Below are 23,198 nucleotides of genomic sequence, written 5' to 3'. Positions count from 1 at the left end.
ATTAGGGCTTTGGAACAGGTGCCATATGAAGGGAGGTTAAAAAGACTGGGACTTCTCATCTTAGAAAAGAGGAGGCTAAGGGGGGGGGGTGAGGGAGAATATGACAGAGGTCTATAAAATCATGATTCGTGTGGAAAAAGTGAATAAAGAAAAGTTATTTTCTTGTTCCCATAATGTAAGAACGAGGGGTCACCAAATGAAATTAATAGATAGTAGGTTTAAAACAAAAGGAAGTTTTTCTTCACACAGCACACGATCATCCTATGGAACTCCTTCTCACAGAACGTTGTGAACACCAGGATTTTAACAAATAAGAAACTAGATACATTCATGGAGGTTAGGTCCATCAAGGCTGTTAGCCAAGCTGGATAGAAAATGTGTCCCTAGCCTGTCAGAGCCTGGGAACAGGTGATGGGAGAGGGATTTCTTGATGATTCCCTGTTGTGTTCACTCCCTCTGGGGCATCTGGCATTGGCTACTGCCAGCAGACAGAAGACTGGGGTAGATGGACCTTTGGTTTGACTGTTTATGGCTGTTCTTATGCAAGTACTCTTCATGCAGAAAATCAAATTTTTCATTTGGCTAATAAAAAAACCCAAACCCAAATATCTCTTTGGAATATTTGCGACTATTGCTATAAATCTGTACTATGGATGTAAGCGACTAATCAACTATCCGATCAACATACACTTATCTGATAGTTGACTGGTAGTCACTTCCCCTGTCTTTGCTGCCTCTATCAGAGGCAGCAAAGGGAGGCGGGGGCTGGTGCTGGTGCTGGGGGGAGCCTGCTTAAAAGCCAGTTAACTCATGAGGCAGAGGAGCAGGCCCAAACCAGAAATCAAGCCATGCCTGGCTCACCCCCAATTCGTGCCTGGCTCACCTCCTGCTGAGCTTTAGCCTTTTAAAATGTGTTAAGAGCCTGACAGGTCTTAATACATTTAAAAGGCAGATCCACAGTTGGGTAAGCTCCTGGGGCTGGAAGCTAACTCCACTGCAGTTCTGCAGTTTCCGCCCCTTATCAACTAGTCAATGGAAATTCCATCGATTAGCTGATTAAACACCAACATCCCTAATCTGTACACAATTTGTGTTTTGCCAAAAGCCACAAGAACTTGATGATTCAATTTATTGGATACTGCACAGCAGCATGTATTTTATGCCATCAGCCAGAGTGCTTTAACTATGCAAACTCATTACATGGAATGCAAATTCCCATTTTACAAATTTACAATAATCAGCTAAAGATATCCATGCCAAGATTATTTCTGTAAAATTTCTCATGTGTAGGTTCCAGCACTCTCCTCTGACTGACTTTATGGTTAGTTGTTTTTTCTTAAAAAAAGAAGCCCCACCATTCTCCATCTGGCATCAGCACATTAATAATTGCACAATATGTTAACTAAAGGTGAATACTACTTCAGGACTGAGAAACAATTTTGTACCATCAAGGGGAGTTTTCTTTTCTTGTGCACATGTCACCTAGATGGCGCTCTCAATATCTGTAGTGGCAGTGCCATGTACTGCCCATCTCTTGTATTAAAATAGTTGCCATACAATTTGTATTAAAGAATACCAAACCAAGGGCATATTTGTTTAATATACAAAAAGATTATACTAGATAGTTTCAGGTAACTAAACAAACATGTTTTATTTTCTGTAATACTTACTAGATGAGAACTGTCCTTAACTTCTTGTACTTGCTGCACCTGCGGTTCAGCCACAACTTTAGTGTCCTGATCAGAAGTCATGAGCTGTCTGCTTTTTGGCTCCTCAGAGAGAACTTTACTGGTCACCTTGGTAAGCTGCAAAGAAAACAGAAGATACAGATATTGTAAATAAGTGACTGTTTAAACAGCTCAGGAATTCATAAAGCAACTTTTTTTTGTAGATGGTAATGAATCAAGGAAAGCCTGGAAGAGGAAGGGCCCTCTAAGACTCCCATGGTGGGCAGGTACAGGTTCACCCAGCCCCATCACAGGAAGCAGGAAGGTGGGTCCACGAGTATAAGAGCTCAGAGCTCAGTTCTCAGTTGGAGCTGGCTAGCCAAACAGGCCAGATGCCCAGCCCCAGCTCCTGCAGCAAAGGACCCAGCTGTGCTGCTCCCAATGTGAGGACTAGGTTGGGCCACCAGGACCCCTTCTGGCCCAGGTCACTGAGCCTGCTGCCATGACCTGAAGGTTTGTCGGGACCCTCACCAGGTCCCAACCACTGGACTGGCAGAACCCATGGACATGCTGCCAGCACCTCTGTCCCCAGATGACCCCAAGGAGCAGCGACCGAGCCAAATAGGCCCCCGGGGGAACTGGGAAGCGGCCATGGGACAGCCAACCCTGGGGCAGCTGAGGAGATGGATGTCAGCCAGACTTGGATCCCCACTGACCCACAGATCTGGTCAGCAGGCTGCAGTCCGGATCCCTGTTGACCCAGTGGCCACCAAGCTACCACTGTCAGAGCCCTGGGCTGGGGTGCAGTGGAGAGGGTGGGTCTGCGTCCCCCCTACCACTTCTCTCATTGGGTGGCAGGCTTCCCCTTGTGGGGGCTAAACCCCTGCACTTGTTGGCTCTTGCCAGTGAGGAAACACGATCCCCACCCAGGTGGGACTCAGCCGAAACTTTAAACTGTTTGGGCAATGTAGACGTAGCCTGCCTTGCGCAAGAACATATGCGAATGAGGCACAGAAATGAATATTGCCGTGCCACATTTGCATATGTTCTTGCGCAAGACTGGGCAATGCAGACGTAGCTTTATTGAACCGCTTGTGGTAAACTTCTGTCTATCCGCCCCGCCCTGACCCAGGACTTGGCCGTATAAACTTCTTGCCCATGCTGGGCCCTTAACAGTTGATCTGCGGCTCTGCCTGAACTAAAGGCCGGGCCTTATAAACTACCCCTCAGCCTACTGAGCGGCTTGAGTCCCTGACTATATAAGCTGCTTATTTGGTGACTGCCCCAACCAAGGGCCGGGCCTTTATAAACTGCTGCTTGGCCTGCAGTTGGGCTGAGATGTGTCAAGCCAACTGTGGCACTACTATTGCCCTTTACCTGGGCAGGTAAGAGAGTCAGCATGGCTTCCCACTGACCTGGACCCTTTACATAGAACAACTGCACAAGGAACAGCTACAATTTTTTCCAGTAGAAAAATTTACAGTGGAAACCAGTTACATACAAAAATGTACCTTGATCTATCTTGAGAAATATTCTGGTTGATTTTCAATTCACGACCTCTTTTTACCATCCCTGCAGCTAATTTTCTTCTTTGATTACAAAAACTCCAATTTTTGGTACAAATCAATTTTCAGATTCCCAACTGTTCCAGATTCCCAATGTTCAGATTCCCCAAATTTCATCTTAGCAACTGTTTCCATGTTAGGAAGGCTTAATAAGTCATTCTTTTCCATCAGGCTTCAAAAAGTTGCTTGATCCAACAGGATAAGAAACAGAAAGCTGATGACGGTTGAATATCAGCAGGACTGATAGCTTCAAATTTTTCAGCTAATATTAAATCTCCCTTAGTAATCAGTTGGTGCTTCATCAAGAAGTACAAAATTCTCAATCACAATCTTTGTTTTAAGGAAATAAATGAAACTGGTCATCAAACAAGGCTAGAAATTATACTAAGGTTTCTAACCATCAGCGGAGTCAAGTTCTGGACCAGCCTTGCAAGGGGGAACAGGTAGGATAAAAAAAAAAATCTAACAATTCATGACAGAGCTTGATAAGTTTATCAAGAGGATGAAATAATTGCCCACAATGGGATGTAGTTTATCTTGGACTGTTGGTAAAAGAGTCTCATGTCTTATCTGTCGCCCTGACAGTTCATCTCGAGAGGTATGCTGTCTGCCAGGGGCCCGTATCCGAGATGTTACGGAGGCATTGTCGAGGATTATCTGGCCCTCTGACTACTACCCCATGCTACTCATCCACGTGGGCACAAATGATACTGCCAGGTGTGACACTGAGTGGATCAAGTGTGACTACAGGGCTTTGGGAGTATGGGTGAAGGAGTTTGGAGCACAGGTGGTATTCTCTTGGATCCTTCCTGTCAAAGGTAGGGGTCCGGGCAGAGAGAGGTGCATCCTGGAGGTGAATGCCTGGCTGCGAAGATGGTGTCGCCAGGAGGGATTCGGCTTCCTTGATCACGGGGTGCTCTTCCAGGAAGGACTGCTTGGCGGAGATGGAGTTCACCTTTCCAGGAGCGGGAAGGCCTTGTTTGGACACAGACTGGCTAACCTTGTGAGGAGGGCTTTAAACTAGGTTCAACGGGGACAGGTGAGCAAAGCCCACAGGTAAGTGCTGAATGTGCGGGACTGGGAGATGGGTTGGAAATGGGGAGGACTACGGCCTATAATGGCAAGGAGAAAGGAGGGTCAGGGCACAACAGGGAGGCAAGATCAAATCAGTATCTTAGATGCCTATATACAAATGTGAGAAGTATGGGTAATAAGCAGGAAGAACTGGAATTGCTAACCAATAAATACAACTATGATATCATTGGTATTACAGAAACCTGGTGGGATGGGACACATGATTGGAATGTTGGTATGGAAGGGTACGGCTTGCTCAGGAAGGCCAGTCAGGGAAAAAAGGGAGGAGGGGTTGCCTTGTATATTAAAAATGTACACACTTGGACTGAAGTGGAGATGAACGTAGGAGATAGCTGTGTAGAGAGTCTCTGCGTTAAGCTAAAAGGGGTAAAAAATAAGGGTGATGTCATGCTAGGAGTCTACTACAGGCCACCTAGCCAGGTGGAAGAGGTGGATGAGGCCTTTTTTAAACCATTAACAAAACTATCCAAAGCCCAAGATTTGGTGGTGATGGGGGACTTCAACTATCCAGACAGATGTTGGGAAACTAACACAGCGGGGCACAGGCTACCCAATAAGTTTCTGGACTGCATTGGAGACAACTTTGTTTCAGAAGGTTGAAAAAGCTACCAGAGGAGAAGCTGTTCTGGATTTGGTTTTAACAAATAGGGAGGAACTAGTTGAGAACTTGAAAGTGGAAGACAGTATAGGGGACAGTGATCATGAAATAATAGAGTTCATGATCTTAAGGAAAGGTAGAAGGGAGACCAGCACAATTGAGGTAATGGATTTCAGGAAGGCAGATTTTGATAAGCTCAGAGAACTTGTAGGTAAGGTGCCATGGGAAGCAAGACTGAAGGGAAAAACAACTGAGGAGAGTTGGAAGTATTTCAAAGGGGCGTTGTTAAGGGCCCAAAAGCAAACAATTCCGCTGTGTAGGAAAGACAGAAAATATGGCAAAAGACCAGCTTGGCTTAACAAGGAGATTTTGCATGATCTCAAAAGAAAAAAGGAGTCCTATAAAAAATGGAAACTAGGACAAATAACAAAGGATGAATATAGGCAAGCAACGCGGGAATGCAGGGGCAAGATTAGAAAGGCAAAAGCACAAAATGAGATCCAACTAGCTACAGGCATAAAGGAAAACAAGAAGACCTTTTATAAATACATTAAAAGCAAGAGGAAGACCAAGGACAGGGTAGGCCCACTGCTCAGTGAGGAGGGAGAAGCAGTAACAGGAAACTTGGAAATGGCGGAGATGCTCAATGACTTCTTTGTTTCGGTCTTCACCGAGAAGTCTGGAGGTGTGCCTAACGTAGTGAATACAAGCAGAGAGAGGGTAAGTTTAGAAGATAGGATACACAAAGAACAAGTTAAAAATCACTTAGGAAAGTAAGATGTCAGCAAGTCACCAGGTCCTGATGAAATGCATCCCAGGATACTCAAGGAGCTGATAGAGGAGGTATCTGAGCCTTTAGCTATGATTTTTGAAAAATAATGGCAGACAGGGGAGATTCCAGAAGACTGGAAAAGGGCAAATATTGTGCCCATCTATAAAAAGGGGAATAAGAACAACCCAGGAAACTACAGACCGGTCAGTTTAACGTCTGTCCCAGGGAAGATAATGGAGCAGGTAATTAAGGAAATCATATGCAAACACTTGGAAGGTAATAAAGTGATAGGGAATAGCCAGCATGGGTTTGTGAAGAACAAGTCATGCCAAACTAATCTGATAGCTTTCTTTGATAGGATAACGAGCCTTGTGGATAAGGGAGAAGCGGTGGATGTCATATACCTAGTCTTTAGTAAGGCATTTGATACGGTCTCGCATGATATTCTTATTGATAAACTAGGCAAATATAACTTAGATAAGGCCACGATAAGGTGGGTGCATAATTGGCCGGATAACCGTAGTCAGAGAGTTGTTGTTAACGGTTCTAAATCCTGCTGGAAAGGGATAACAAGTGGAGTTCTGCAAGGGTCTGTTTTGGGACCCGTACTATTCAATATCTTCATCAATGATGTAGATATTGGGATAGAGAGTACGCTTATTAAGTTTGCAGATGATACCAAACTGGGTGGGGTTGCAACTTCTTTGGAGGATAGGGACATAATTCAAAATGACCTTAGCAAGTTAGAGAAATGGTCAGAGGTAAACAGGATGAAGTTTAATAAAGAGAAATGCAAAGTGCTCCACTTAGGAAGGAACAATCAGTTCCATACATACAAGATGGGAAGCGACTGTCTAGGAAGGAGCATGGCGGAAAGGGATCTAGGGGTCATAGTGGACCACAAGTTGAATATGAGTCAACAGTGTGATGCTATTGCAAAAAAAGCAAATATGATTCTAGGTTGTATCAACAGGTGTGTTGTAAGCAAAACTCGTGAAGTCATTCTGACGCTCAACTCTGCACTAGTTAGGCCTCAGCTGGAGTACTGTGTCCAGTTCTGGGCGCCACATTTCAAGGAAGATGTGGAGAAATTGGAAAGGGTACAGAGAAGAGCGACGAGAATGATTAAAGGTCTAGAGAATATGACCTATGAAGCCAGGCTTCATGAACTGGGCTTGTTTAGTTTGGAAAAAAGAAGATTAAGGGGGGACATGATAGCGGTTTTCAAATATCTAAAAGGGTGTCACAAAGAGGAAGAAGAAACTTTGTTTCTCTTGGTTTCTGAGGACAGGACAAGGAGTAATGGGCTTAAAGTGCAGCAAGGGGGGTTTAGATTGGTCAGTAGGAAAAAATTCCTAACTGTCAGGGTGGTCAAATATTGGAATAAATTGCCAAGGGAGGTGGTGGAATCTCCCTCTCTGGAGATATTTAAGGACAGGTTAGATAGACATCTGTCAGGGATGGTGTAGACGGAGCTTGGTCCTCCCTTGAGGGCGGCGGGCTGGACTCGATGACCTCTCGAGGTCCCTTCCAGTCCTATGATTCTTTCTATATATATAAGGAATGTATAAGTGTATACTTGTGAACAGTTAACAAATGAGCCTGGGCTCATCAGTTAACCATTGTGGTTACACGCAGCCCCCCCCTTCTGTATCAGAGACAGCAGCGCAGGAAAGGGCAAGGGAGATAGGAGCGGTTACCTGTTTACCTTAATAAAAAGTAGTTTAACATCCCTAATATATAGCTACAGATCCAAGTAAATAAGCTAGGTAATACATTTCAATGTTTAAAAAGTGTATCAATAATAAGTTATTCACATTTATGTTCACAAAATCATGGGGCTCTGACAATGAAATTGTAATGTTTCATAAACCTTTAATTTTATGAATCTCAACATAACAATCTCAGTTATCAACACCACATCAAAATAGGATGCAAAGTAAAACATCCTTACACTACCAAGCATTTTTACTTTTCCCCACATGTAAACGTCTAGCAGACAGAAATATTTTTCATCCGTTTGTGCATCTTTAAATTCATGTTTACCAATAGAAGGCTTATCCTTTCAAATCTACAAGTAATCAAAGGACTCAAAACAACAAGATGTAGCTTAATTCAAAGGTGTATCATTTTATTTGTGTTGTTCAAGGAACCAAAATATAAATATTAAGTAATTTAAGTAAATATTAAATATTAATATTAAGACTAAATATCTAGTTTAAATGAACCCTTGCTTATATCATACTAAAAGCAAGCGTGTGCAGAAGTGGTGGTTTGACTAGACAGCATGAAAAATATTTTGAGCACATTTTTATAGAAACACCACAGTGCTTATACTCAACTGGTTCTTGATGGGTGGTCAAGGACTTCAAGATCTTAAAAGCCAAATGAAGTGTTGGCATACGTGACATCAAAATGCTGCTACTGGAATATTTAATTAGACTTTATATATATTAAAATGGTTTCACCACTTATTACTTCAAGATGAAGCCATGTTTAAGAACATGAATTATTTCTAACTATTCAATCTTTATATCTGCAAGGACCTTTAACAAGTACTTCGAATTAGGAGCTTTAATTCGAACTACCGGGTCCCTGTCGCGTGTAGCTGTGGGCAGTTAGTCTGGACTAGTGGCATTTAAAAATGGCGACCGGATGGAAAGGTGCAAATAAAGCCCAGGATATTTAAATCCCGGGCTTCATTTGCAACTTCGAATGCCTACATTAGCCTCCCTAGTTCGAATTAGGGAGCTAGTGAAGACATACCCTAAGAATCTTACTGATGTGGCTGAGCTATTATCTGTAGTTTGTAACCTATCCTTTAAATCAGCTTCAGTACCTAATGACTGGAAGGCAGCCAACGTGACACCAATATTTAAAAAGGGCTCTAGAGACGATCCTGGCAATTACAGACCGGTAAGTCTAACTTCAGTACTGGGCAAATTAGACAAAACAATAGTAAAGAATAAAATTGTGAAGCATGCAGAAGAACATAATTTGTTGGACAAAAGTCAACATGGTTTCTGTAAAGGGAAATCCTGTCTTACTAATCTATTAGAGTTCTTTGAAGGGGTTAACAAGCATACGGATAAGGGGGATCCAGTAGATATAGTATACTTGGATTTTCAGAAAGCCTTTGACAAGGTCCCTCACCAAAGGCTCTTGTGTAAATTACATGGCCAGGGGATAAGAGGAAAGGTCCTTTCTTGGATTGAGAACTGGTTAAAAGACAGGAAACAAAGGGTAGGAATAAATGGTAAATTTTCAGATTGGAGAGGGGTAACTAGTGGTGTCCCCTAAGGGTCAGTCCTGGGACCAATCCTTTTCAACTTATTCATAAATGATCTGGAGAAAGGGGTAAGCAGTGAGGTAGTAAAGTTTGCAGATGATACCAAACTGTTTAGGATAGTCAAGACAGAAGCAGACTGTGAGGGACTCTAAGACGATCTCACCAAACTCAGTGATTGGGCAGCAAAATGGCAAATGAAATGTAATGTGGATAAGTGTAAAGTAATGCACATTGGGAAAAATAACCCCAACTATACGTACAGTATGATGGGGCTAATTTGGCTACGACAAATCAGGAAAGATCTTGGAGTTATCGTGGACAGTTCTCTGAAAACTTCCACGCAGTGTGCAGCGGCGGTCAAAAAGGCAAATAGGATGCTAGGAATTATTAGGAAAGGGATAGAAAATAAGACACAGAATATCTTATTGCCCCTGTGGGCGTACCATAGTTTTATACATCTGGAATACTGTGTACAGATGTGGTCTCCTCACCTCAAAAAAGATATTTTGGCTTTGGAAAGGGTTCAGAAAAGGGCAACTAAAATGATTAGGGGTTTGGAATGGGTCCCATATGAGGAGAGGTTAATGCGACTGGGACTTTTCAGTTTAGAAAAGAGGAGACTGAGGGGGGATATGATAGAGGTCTATAAAATCATGAGTGGTGTGGAGAGGGCCGATAAAGAAAAGTTATTTATTAGTTCCCTAAATAGAAGAACTAGAGGTCACCAAATGAAATTAATGGGTAGCAGGTTTAAAACGAATAAAAGAAAGTACTTCTTCACACAGCGTGTAGTCAACCTGTGGAACTCCTTGCCAGAGGAGGCTGGGAAGGCTAGGACTATAATAGAGTTTAAAGAGAAGCTAGATAATTTCATGGAGGTTAGGTCCATAAAAGGCTATTAGCCAGGGGATAAAATGGTGTCCTTGGCCTCTGTTTGTCAGAGGCTGGAGAGAGATGGCAGGAGACAAATCGCTTGATCATTGTCTTCGGTCCACCCTCTCTGGGGCACCTGGTGCTGGCCACTGTCGGTAGACAGGATACTGGGCTAGAAGGACCTTTGGTCTGACCCAGTACGGCCGTTCTTATGTTATGTTCAAAGACAACCTCCTTGATGTGAGATGGTATAATAGGCAATCTTCTGATCATTTGATGAAATCTTGATGAATTATCAAAGTATCAAGTCTCACAGAAGCCTGATGTCTAACCAGAAGAGACACATGAAATAGTTGAGAGGAATTTCACATACTGAAGGTTATGGAAAAAACTTAATACAACTTAACAGCATGCTGATATTACTGGCAGGTGGATTTAAGAGCTACAAGCTAAATCATGCTTGCTTCAGCAGACATACGTATCCCACAATCTTTGGTATTAGGGTCTCTACCACATCCACATTGTTTTGGGATGCCCTATGAAAAAGTCCTTCCTACTTTGAGGATCCTTCTGTCTGTAGGGGTAAATTGAGGCAGTCCATGGTATTCTGCTAACAACTCTCCTAAACAAATCCTAAAATTTGAGGCAAGGCCTGGGAACACGTAGAACAAGCAGCTAACATGACTGGTTGCCCTGGCAGCCAAATTCCAAGAGAGCCTCACTCCGATAAGACACTGGCTGGTACCAAAACAAGCTTCATGGAAGTCGTTCTCACTGTCTCCTTTAATTCTAGATAATAAACCTGGATACCAAAGACTGCAACAATGCAAGGCATTATCACCCCGCAGTAGACACATCATTTCAACAGACAAAGTTGCCATAAAAATGCTTGTCTTGTTTATGGTGGCTTATTAGGAATAACTACCTATATTATTGATAAGATGTTTAATTGGCAATGGGCGGAAATGCTGTGTAATCTCCGTAGTTTATTGGCTCGTGCTCATTACGTCTTGCCACCAGACCCTATCAAATTTCTTCCACTCCGCCCATCTGCTGCCTATATAATCTACTGTAATGTTTTGATTAACTAGTGTTCACCAGGTTAACCGGAGGGACACTCCACCAGCTGTGTGCAATAAATCCTCTGTTGGTTTTCACCTGCATCCAAGGTGTCCAGAATTATTCCCTACATTGTCCAACTTGAAAACAATATCTCCTAGACTGCTAAGGTGCAGTCCGTCAGTCCCACACATCTAGCTGACAAGCCCTCCAATCAGGTGCAGTCACTGAGTGTTTATTGGCCAATAGAATATTTGCTTTGCAACGGCATTTTCAGACAGATGAAAAGGTGTACAGAAAAGCTAGCTAGAGATCTGCATAGATCCAAAAGCACTCTACTAGCTGAAACAACAACAACAAAAAACAAAAACAAAACAAAAAAAAGCAGTTGGGTAGCACTTTAAAAGACCAACAAGATGGTTTATTAGGTGACGAGCTTTCGTGGGGCAGACCTACTTTGGCATGTAGTAGTCCTTGAGACCAATCAACAAGAAGGCATCTGGATAAAAATTGTTTGCCATGGCAAACAGACCTATGATGAGAGTCTGTCACTGGTGGAGTATCAGCTGCAGGATAGCAATGGCTTGATGGATTAACAGCTATGAGTGTTCACTGCAGAAATCTGATACCTGAAAGGTATAGAGCTAGCAGAGGATAACTCCATGCTGATAGCATCATTCCCAAAACTCAACTGCTTCTAGACAAAGGAAAAGATAATCAAGCACCTCTTAATTGAACACTGGAAATGCATTATCATAATCTGCAATACAGGGGTTCAGGGTACAGGAAGGAAAGTCTTGCAGGCTGACTTAGTGGTGATTTAAATGAGTGACCAAGACTGTCCAGGTCTCAAATGAGACTAAAAACTCTTTTCTCACATTCACCAGTCAGGTTCCTGCAGGATTCAGGCCAGGACCATGGCTTGTTTGTTTACATGATGTTTCGAAGGGGACTAGAGGTCACTGCAGATGCCACAGGTAATATTTGGCAAGCAACATCGAAAGGTAGGGATGTTTAAATGCATGTAATTTTGTCCACATGTAACTTCTGAATTTACAGCAGTTATACATTTACATGCAGGGGGCCCAGCTCCTGCCTCTTCCATGCCTCTGATACAGAAATAGCTGGGCGGGGGGGGGGGGGGGGAGGAAAAAGCTGCATGTAACCATTCGGATTAACCAATGAGTCCGGGCTCATCAATTAATCATTAAGAGCAGATTCATGCTTACATCCCTTTTAAGTAGATTCATGTAGATATATGGCTAAAGAGCCCAAGAAGGGTTCACACTGTTGCCTGTCTTGTCCATAGTTGGTGCATTACAGGCTGAAGGGACTGGAACCTCTCCTCTGGCAAGAAATCTTTTGCTCAGTTAGAGCGCCTGTGAACATTAACATCTGCGATGGTGCAAAAGAAAAAGTACCAGTAGCTCACCAAGCATCTTCAGCAGGGAAAAAAAAAGGAGGGCTGTAACCTAAGGCAATATGTCTCCTCTTGGCACCTGCTTCTCATTTGCCAGTCATCTAGATATAAGCATAAGTGGATTCCCTCTTAGATGTGCCCCAGCTATAGTCAGGCACATCCCCCATAAATTCCAAGACCAGACAGGCAGAACTCAGCACTGACAATTGTTGGATCCTACTGTGAACCTGAAGTACTTCTTGTGGACCAGGAGAATGACAACATGGAAGTAACCACCATCCAAGTTGAGACCCACAAACAGTTTGAGCCCCCAACACCCATAGTTAAGAGGTAAAATATTGCACATAAGGTACATGCACACAGGATCTACTCTGACACATTTTAGAACCTGTTTTCCTTCTTACCCTCCTGCTCTAGCTACACATTTTCTCACATTTTTCTTTCTACTCTGGAACATTCCCTTCCCTTCAACCTCCATTACCCTCCCTCCAACCTTGTTCTTTCTAGAAAACTTAAGATTAGCACCAGAATTTCATATATGTAAAGCCTATAGAGGACAAACCAAGTAGAATGACATTTTAACAATTATAAGTAAAGCTCCATTTCACTGAAATGCCCATCAGCCACACAGTCTGCTAAATTATTATTCTATGTCCACATTTACACAAGTTTGTAGTAAGCTTCTTAGATGGCTTAGAATGTCATGAACATAATGAAATGCAATAGCCATATGAGCATTTAATAATTACAACTAAAAATAAAATCATCAGCATTCAGCCTCTAACTCTAAGGCCTGGTCTACATGTAGATATTAGGCTGACCTGGTTATATGTTGCTCAGGGCAGTGAAATATTTTGCGTGCTAGATGCCATAGTTAGGGCAAATGCAGGTAGGCTGCCAGAAAAATTCTTCCACTGATCTAGCTACTGCCTCGCAGAAAGATGCATTAACTACACAAATGGAAAAAACAAACCCTTTTTCATCAACACAGGAAGCGTCAACAGTATACAATAAACGCTAGAGCAGCACCACAACTGTGCCTCTTAGTGGCTGTAGTTTAAATATACCCTTTGTTGATGTGTCTCATTTCATCTCATGTAAAGTCTCTGTCAAGAGCTATATATTCTTCTTACCATTTACATAAATGTATTACATTAATACATAGCTAACTGCACGGCCCATCCAACCAGGTAAGAATGTTTTTATTCTAGATTCCTGGGCTTGACACAATGTGCAGTTCTATTAAGTTACAGTAACAACATTATACATGTCTTTATGGAGGATCTGTTCTGCAAGCCTTCTAAGTTACCAGTTAGGTTTTTAAAAGAAAGTTAATAGGGAAATACTGCTTTACAATGAAGTAAAACATTCACATATGCTGAATGCCACTGCCATTTGCCAAGATTTAAAATTAGAAGGTCATTTCATGTTTCCCAGTGACCTGAGAGCCCTGGTGCAACATCCCAGATTGTGTTATGACATCATGAATACCAGTGAACTAGACTACAGAGCTGACCTAAATGGTCAAGTGGCATTATTATAAAGCACTGTTTTGGAAAGTTAATTTCCATATAATGAACTTTTCAAAACCACACCATTATAATAAAGTCGCCACTTATCAGTACCTTGTAGTCCAACTCCATATTCCGGTAGGGTTCCATAGTAGCCATGTCACAGAACAATGTATTTGGAGAAAACCTAGTGGAACACAGCTATCAGGAAGAGCTAAATAACAATTCTAAGTGAGTAAGTGTCCAATGCCCCCTTCAGAGTTTCGTGGAAGACTATGAAGTGAAATTTGCTATACTTTTAGACTGAAAGATTTCTTTCTTATTATGTTTTGTGTTGGGACCCAACAACATTGCTAAGAATGATAATGCAGTAGGTAAACAAGGTGGATGAGGCAATATCTTTTACTGTAAGAACCTCTCTTGACAAGTTTCGAGGTTATATATAGCTCTTCTTCAGGTTTGTGTAAGTCTGAAAGGTCATCTGGCACCAACACAAGGTGGCTCAATAAAAGATATCACCTCGCCCTGCCTGTCTGATAAACCGGGAGCGACCACAGCTACAGCATACAATGTTGTAGATGAGAATATGACCACTCAGCAGGATCTATTGGAACCAAGCTCATTATCTTGTGATACCAATTTAACAGTTAAACATTAAAGCTTAAGGTATTAAATGTACATTTCTATGTTCATGCAGTGTTAACATATTTAAATTAAAATACTGAAGAGTCTCACAGCAATGTTGGCATATCCACTGTTAAATGTGTATCTTAAAGAACTGACTACCCGTAACAGCAGCATATATAGAGCGGCCAAGTTACTGCTACATACAAGCATCCCTATCGGTCGCACTAAAGTCAACAGAGGCGTGGATTTTCCACACTGTGGAGTGACGATTTAGTTATGACTAAGTTCCTATTGCAGACCAACCCTAAGGACACTACCAGGACAAGTTGATATAAGCTACACAATTTCAGTTACTAGCAAAGTTTGAACCTCTGCAGATAAGATCTACTCACCACAGAATCCTCACCATGCTGGGTCAAAAGAGGAAAACTGTCCTGTTGACTCTGGTACTCCACCAGAATGAGATGAGCAAGGGGTGTCAACAGGAGAGTCATCGGCAGTCAATTTAGTGGGTCATTAGACCGGCTAAAAATCAACCCCCTGGCGGAGTAATCTCCACAGTATCAAACCACTCCATACTGTAGACATGCTCTTAATCAGGGGTTGGCAACCTTTTCAAACCCAACAGCCAAACTACATCAAAATTCACAATAAGTGGTCAAAGAATCATAAGAATGCCCATTTGCATGACTGAAAATTTACAACTTAATATTGATAACTGACAATGATTAATAGCATAAATGAAATGTACTCAGACTTTATTTAATGTGACGACTACTGCTGCTGCAAATGTGACTTTTGACATACAGGCAGTCCCCGGGTTACGCGGATCCGACTTATGTTGGATCTGCACTTACGAACGGGGCTTTTCTCGCCCCGGAAGACGCGGGCAGCAGGACCGCCCAGAGGCGCCGCGGTCCCACCGCCTGCGTCCTCCGGGGCGAGAAAAGCTGCTCCGCGTCTCCCTGGTCTGCTGGGACGTCCCCCCCCCCCCCCCCCAGTAGACCAGGGAGACGCGGAGCAAAGCCGCGGAGGACCCGGGCAGGGGGGAGACCGTGGCGCATCTGGGCGGTCCCCCCGCCCGGGTCCTCCGCGTCTCCCTGGTCTGCTGGGGGGAGGGGCAGCTAGTGCGCTCGCCCCCCCTCCCCCCAGCAGACCAGGCTTTTCTCGGGACGCCTGTGGTAGAGCAACTGGGGCGCTGCTCTGCCCCAGGCGTCCCCAAGTCAGCCGCTGTTGAAACTGATCAGCGGCTGATTCCAGGAAGCCCAAGGCAGAGCAACTCTGCCTCGGGCTTCCTGTAGTCAGCCGCTGGTCAGTTTCAGCAGCGGCTGAATCTGGACGCCAGTTCCGACTTACATACAGATTCAACTTAAGAACAAACCTACAGTCCCTATTTTGTACGTAACCCGGGGACTGCCTGTATTTCTTTAAAGCTGTGGTTCTTAACTGGTAGTCCATCGTGACTTTCAGTGGTCCACAGGAAAATTGTCCAAAGTCACACAGTGTGAGCAAATGCTGCCATTAGGGTGTTTTAAGCCGTGTTCACAAGCACATGGTGCATCATCCATAGCGTCACCTAGGACGCAACCGCGTTGTGTTGCCAGTAACTTCCATCTGAGGCCGTCATGCTGAGCAGTTGCTGTGTCATTCGTCCTGTGCTACATGTGCTGTTTTACAGGTGTGGTGTAGTTTGTTTATAATGGCAATGACAGGAAGAAATGTCAAGTGCAAGTATTCAGAGGACTACATCAAATTCAACTTCACCTGTCCCGAAAAAGACGGCGTGGATTTGCCACAATGTGTTATTTGTCTCCAAGTTTTAGGGAAAGACTCAAAGCCAGCTAAGCTGAAACGCCATCTTGAAAAGTGCCACCCCAATTTGTTGCAAAAGGATGAAGATTATTTCGAGCAGCAGTTATCAGGTCTGAAACGGCAGCACCTCAACTCAACAAGTGCATTCTACAATAAGACAAGCAATGCAGTGCACGCTTCTTACATTGTTGCATACAAAATTTCACAGGCCAAGAAGCCTCATATCATTGTAGAGCAACTTGCTCTCCCCTGTGCAAAAGAGATGGCGCGGCTTGTTCTTGGCGAGGAAGCAGCAAGGAATGATATATCTGTCTCTAACGACACAGTATCGAGACTGATACATGAGGTATCACGGAACATCAGTGAACAAGTTGTGGATGAAATAAAGGAGTCTCCATTGTTTGCCATACAATTGGATGAATCGACCGATATCGCACTGTACTCTCAACTATTGGTGTTCGCACAATCCATGGTTGAGGGAGACTTCAAAGACGAGTTTCTTCTTTGTAAGACACTTGATATCACCACAAAGGCTCAGGATGTGATGGAAATAGTTAACAATTTCTTTGAAGTACATGGTCTGGATTGAGTAAATCTTGTGGGTATCACAACTGATGGTGCACTTGCCATGCTGGGCTCAAGATCGGGCTTCCAAACGCTGGTGAAACAGTGCACTCCAATGGTAACTGGAGTTCACGGCTTCATTCAGAGGCAAGCTCTGGCGTAAAAAACGTTGCCTGATCAACTCAACACCATTTTCAAATGATTGGTGAAAGTGGTGAATCACATCAAAAGCTTTTGCCTGGAATATGGGTTCCAATTTTGATGTGTTGCTGTTCTACCCTTCTGTACGGTGGCTGTCAGCAGGGAACGTACTCAGTTTTTCAGCTGAGAGAGGAGTTGGATTTATTTCTCCAGGTTCAAGGGAAAGAGGAATTCCGAAATGTGCTGAAGCAGTCAAATTTAGAACTTGCATATCTTGTCGATATTTTTGAAATCTTGAACAAACTGAATCTTTAGCAGCAAGGGAAAGGTGCAAATCTGTTCTCTCAAAGCATCATCAAGGCTTTTCTTGACAAATTGGAACTCTGGATCGTAAGAATCGAAGGCAATAATTTTATTCAATTTCTCTGGAGGTGGGTGACAGGGGAGAGATCACGTGAGGATTACCTTTTGGGTTTCCCTCCCTCTTGGTTATCTGGTATTGATCACTGTCAACAGACAGGATACTGGACTGGATGGACTGTTGGTCTGACCCACTATGGCCATTCTTATGTTGTAAGCGCTTTGGAGTAACACCTCCCAGCTTGATGACATTCACAAACTTGAATTGTATACTACGGTATTATCCAAATAACTTATGAAGATATTGAACAGAAATGGATGCAGTATTAATGCCTGTGGACCCTTCCCAATATGTCTTTCCACCCTGATTATGAACCTATAAAATGTGCACCCACCTTACAGAAGATTCATCTAAGCCTTAAAGCAGGTTAATTTAAGCCAGTGATAGACTGGCTTGTGCGCTCTAAGTGGCTCTTTAATGTGCCTTGTGATAGTAAAATGCTGTGGAATTCACACAAGTCTAAGTTATTAACTAGCTGTAGCTGATAAAACTAACACCTGGGTCTTTCTGCTGTGAGTTTACACACACACACACACACACACACACACAAATTTCCCCATCATACTGTTAAAATATAAATACCTGGGAGTACAGTAAATGAAACTGAATTCACACTACTACCGCTCTTCTGGGTAGTGCTGATCGCTCATTTGTCTCCTGAACCACTGAGATTTGAATATCACTGATATATGCTATATTTCCCTATTTATTTGCAAACTTCATTAGAGACAGTATTAAAAGCCTTATTGAAGTAAAGATATATCACATCTACTGCTTCTTCCCTTCCACAAAGTTTGTTGCCCTGTCAAATAAGCATACTAGGTTTGACATGATTTGTTCTTAACAAATCCATGCCAATTGTAACTTAGTAACCACCTAGTTCATGATGGAATAAGTGTTTTGCTGTTATATTTTTGGGTACTCAAGTTGACTGGTCTCTGGCTTGAACTTACTTTCCCTAGATAGCTACTATAATTTGCCCTTGGCCAGTCCTCTGCAATCTCCCCCATTCTCCTCAAATGGCTCAGGTCATCTCAGCCAGTTCCTTAAGTCCATGGTCCCCAACCCACCGGGCCCTTTACATGCGCCCGCAGAGCAATCTGGGCTGGCCCCAACCCCGGGAGTGCAGCAGGTCCCAGCCCCAGGCGCATGGCTGACCCCCGCCCCCAGGTGCGCAGCGCGTGCCCTGGCCCTGGCCCCCGCACATGCCCTTGCCGGCCCTGGCCCTGCCCTCGGGGGCACCACGCATGCCCTTGCTGGCCCTGGCACCAGCCTTGGACCCGCCCCCGGGGGTGCCATGCATGCCCTTGCCGGCCTTAGCCCCGGCCCCGGCCCCGCCCCCGGGGGCACCGCGCCAGCCCTGGCCCTGGCCCGCCGCGCGGAACCTGGGCAGCCCCTGCCCAGGATCGCAGCACATGCCGGTGCTGACCTTGGGCATGCAGCGCATGCTTGGCCCCACCCCTAGTCACGTGGCCTGTGCGCGGCCCCGCCCCCAGGCACCCAGCAGCCCCAAAACGTTGGGGACCACTGCCTTAAGTACTCCAGCTAGGAGTGGAGAAGGGAGAGTCCCTGGAGACATCTTCCTATAATTGGAAGGAGAGTGTGGATCACACTCCAGGGTCACGGGGGAAGAAGCCAGAGGAAAGGGAAACGGGGGGGGGGGGGGGGGGGTGAGGTCTGGGGCAGGCAGAACTAGTTTTGAAGATTGGGGAGCAAAATTCATTGCTAGGCAGGGGGTGGGCAGATGTGGCGATGAGAACTACTGCAGCAGAGGCCAAAATTATCATACCTAATACATCTGAAACCACGGACATCACTAAATACACTGAGGACAAATAGCAGCAGTTTATAATTCTTTTCTACAATCTAATGATTGATCAACTATGTTTAAAGGACTGATCTCCTGACTTGGAGTCCGATAAGAACCTCGAGATTGGCAATATTCTGAGTGGGACTATTACATTGCATTTAAAAAAAATCAGAAGAGTACACACCCTTGGAAAGACTACTTTGGTAATAAGAAGAAATGATTAATTGCTGGTAATCTCAATTTTCAAGCACATGTCACTTTCTCCACTCAGCATACATTTGTCTAGAGTTCTTATATTTAGCTTTAATCTTAGTTTCCACTGTTGAAAATGTTAATTATGATCAGCGATGAAAGTGGGCCAGTGCAGGCACTGGCCAGCAATAATAAATGTACTAGTGCTACCAGGTTCACTGCAGCTGTTAAAAAGTCTCCTATGTAGTCACTCTAGGCTAGCAGCAGACCACTTCGACAGCATAATTAGATCAACTCTAATGGCCAGTGGTAACTATGTTGGCAGGACATAGCACTGTCCACACTGGTATTTGTGTTACAGGGATTTCTCCCCGTCTCTACACACACACACACACCCACACACACACACACCCACACACCCGACTAATGCAAATACTAATATAGATACAGCTTCAGTCACTCCACCTCCACGAGAGACCTAGCACTTAATTTGATGTTGGGTCTATACTACTTGAATCAGAGGCGGGGTGTGTGTGTGTGGGGGGGGGGGGGGCGCAAGCAGCCACTGCTGGAGGAATAACAATGCCACCTACCCCCCACCCCCGCTGCTACTATTACTATTAGAGGTAGCAGTGGGGAGGGGGGGGAGGGGGAAGGCAGAGGATGAGGGAAGGTTGCTGCAAAGCAGGCCCAGGCTGGCAACCGCCAGAGGCTGCTCCAGCAGCAGCCCCTTTCCTCATAGGATCCTGGCAGGGAGCTGGAACCCCGCAGCAGCCCTTGTTGCACAGGAACAGCCTCTCCCTGAAGCCAACCTGGTCAACCATGGACAGGAGCTGTTCTGGTCAGACAGGCAGCCCAGCTCAGTCCTGGCTCCAGTCAGGTCCAGGACCTACCCCCAATGCAGCTCTGCAGTTTAAACGTAGTAGAAGCCAGGCTTCCTGCCTGCCTGCCCGGTTCCTCCTACATTTAACCATAGAATTGCAGCAGGGGTAGCTCCTGGACCCAGGACAAGCCATGACTAAGCGCTTCTTTCCTGACTAATTGTGTAGTCGATAAAAATTCTTATTGACTACACAATGAAATACCCACCTTTCAACAGCCTTAGTTTGAAGACCATGCAGTAAACGGGCCTACAACCTGAATAAGGCAAAACAAAAAATACTTAAGAGCTACTTAAGTAAACACCAGCTGTCCTGTTACCTTGAGGAAGATAAGGCTCATGGACAAAATAATCTGATCACCAATTCAAGAATATGTCAATACACATACTTGAAAGGAACAAATTAAGGTTATAAAGATAGCTCAATTCTAATTTTGGAGCTACCTCAATGTTATTTTAGCATAGTATTTTTAACACACACACACACACACACACACACACACACACACACACACACACACACTAAAGTTATAATACAGTATGGTGTTATTTTAGTAGTGAATGAATTCAACTTGAAGTTTCTGGTTAAACTTGCTTGCCCACTTTGCCTAATATATGAAAGCTTAATTACTAAGGAGATCAACAGTAATGACTTGTGCATTTACCATATTAGCCAGAGATTAATTTAAATGTCGTTTGAAGCTTATTCAGTTATTTTTAAGGCTCAGGTACTATATACCTCCTCCTGAATCCCTGATATTGAGGTTTTTTACCTATTTGATTCAAGGGTTTCTTTTCTATACGGTCATAGAAAAGCCACACAAAAAGTAAAGCCAACTACATAGGGAAAGGCAAGGACCTAATGTTTAAAACTGAAATGCACAAAAAAAGGAAGATAGAGTGTTGCTTTTTTCATCCGTAAGTCTTTGCATACTACTTGTTAGAACAGCAACTAAGCTGAGTAGCTGTTTAAATCCTACTATGGTTAGACAATTCAAAATCAGCAGGTCCAAATAATGTGCGTTCAAGAAATGGCTGGAGAGTTTACTGGAGGTCTCAGAGGCAAGTCTTCATGGTATGTTTACTATTTAAGTTTTTTTATCTGTGACCTAGAAGAAAACATAAGTTCACTTTTACAGATGACAAACTGAGGGAGTGGTCATTAATGAGAACAGGTCACAGATATGGGGCAAACTTATTTACTTGGTAAGGCTGAGGGCCAACAAACAAGATCATTTTAAAGTAAATGCGCATATCTAAGGATGAAGAATGGAGATCTGTGATGTCCAACACACTAGCTAGTAGTGTCCAACACGTGACTATTTGGCTTGACCAATGTGGTTATTTGGATGGTTGAGTGTGGCTAGTTCGCTACAACAGTAGCAACTACAGTGGCAACTGCCTCAGAACTGGTTTGACACCGCAGATGTAGACTATATATACACAAGATTGGGGACTCTATCCTAGGAACCAGGATTCAGAAAGATTCGTTGGTTCTGGTGGATAAGCAACTGAAAATACACTCCCAAAGCAACACTATGCAAATGCAATCCTTGGGTGCTTCTACAGGGTAATCTTGAGGACATTTTGACACTCATGTGACCACTGCTGGAATACTGTGTCTAGTTCTGGTGTGTACAACTCAAGAAAGATGTTGATAAAGTCAAAGAAGGGCCAAGAGAACAATTAAGTGATTAAGAAACATGTCTTATTGTTACTGAGCAGCTTGAGTATTTAGCTGAACCAAAGGAACAGATCTGTAAGCACTTACAGGGGGAACAAGCATTTAATAAAAGGATTCTTCAATCTAGCAGAGAAATGTGTAACATGAGCCAATATCGAAGTTGAAGACAGACAAATTCAGCCTTCAAGGTGTAAAAAACCAAACAAACCAACAGTGAGGCTAACCAACCATTGGAACAAGTTACCATGGGTCATGGGGGATTCACCATCAGCAATCTTTAAATCAAGATTGGACTTTTTTCTAAAGATATTCTCTAGTAATCATTTTGAGGAATTATTCTATGGCCTGTGTTTTGTAGGTCACACTAGATCAGGGCTGAGTAAAATACAGTCTGCAGGCTGGATCTGGCTGGCTCACCAAGCCACCGGATCAGGCCCACGGGAGCTTCAGTCTTCTCTCTGCTTGCCCCTCCCCAGCTCAACACTCAATGAAGCAGATGCAGGGCCATGGGCATCTCTGAATGCTGAGTGCCTGGCGAAGGCGCTCAGTTAATTTTCTCCACTGCTCACATTGCCTCCTCCCCTTTGCTGGATCAGCAGCAGCAAGGAGTGGGGAGCAGGAGCCTGCTTAAAATCTGGTTCCCCCAGCCCCGGCTTCACAGTGCCACCTCCCTCCCCATCTTAGTGGCAGCCTTGCCACCCCTGCAGCCTCTGTCTGTGGGGAGCTCAGACTCTCTGTGGATAGGGGCAGATGCCACCCGACACTGTTGCCTCTGTATCAGAAGCAGCAGCACTGGGGTGGCAGGCGGTCAGTCTGCGAGGTAAGCTGGTTTTTCAGCTCCTAAAGATAGCGGGACTACGCTCTACCTGTACAGCATTAATCTAGGTTATCAGGGATTGATGCCCTTTGTTAGGACTCTCTCAACTGTTGCAAGTAATCACTTCTCTGAATACCGGTACACGATTATAACTAGTGCGTGCTTCTGAAACTTAGCGTGGACTTACAAGGAAATTCAGAGCCTAAGTATCTATATCTTCATATCCTTTTCTTGCATTATTTCTGGTTGTTGCTGAGGATGTGACAATTGACTACATGAGTAAGAAGCACATGCAATTAGGTATTAGCCTTCATGCATGTACTGCTTCAAGCTTTCCTCCTAAACTACATAAAGCAACAATGGTGTACATAGTAAGGATACTATGGCAGATAACAAGGAGT

At 43.9% G+C, this 23,198-nt stretch overlaps 1 protein-coding gene across 1 annotated transcript in view; it reads right to left on the bottom strand.

Moving 5' to 3' along the window:
• LARP4B (La ribonucleoprotein 4B) overlaps nucleotides 1–23,198 on the bottom strand; it is a 111,429-nt gene that overhangs the window by 58,181 nt on the left and 30,050 nt on the right. Inside the window, exon 2 of the mRNA XM_075922717.2 lies at nucleotides 1,671–1,805. Within this exon, the coding sequence (XP_075778832.2) occupies nucleotides 1,671–1,751 (81 nt within the window). The 5' untranslated portion in view covers nucleotides 1,752–1,805. The remainder of the gene's footprint in view (nucleotides 1–1,670; nucleotides 1,806–23,198) is intronic.

Source organism: Pelodiscus sinensis, chromosome 2 (assembly GCF_052426305.1).
Source record: "Pelodiscus sinensis isolate ZL-2025 chromosome 2, ASM5242630v1, whole genome shotgun sequence".
Lineage (NCBI taxonomy): Eukaryota > Metazoa > Chordata > Testudines > Trionychidae > Pelodiscus > Pelodiscus sinensis.
The sequence above is the reverse complement of the archived record's forward strand: the minus strand, read 5'-3'. Positions and strand labels throughout refer to the sequence as shown.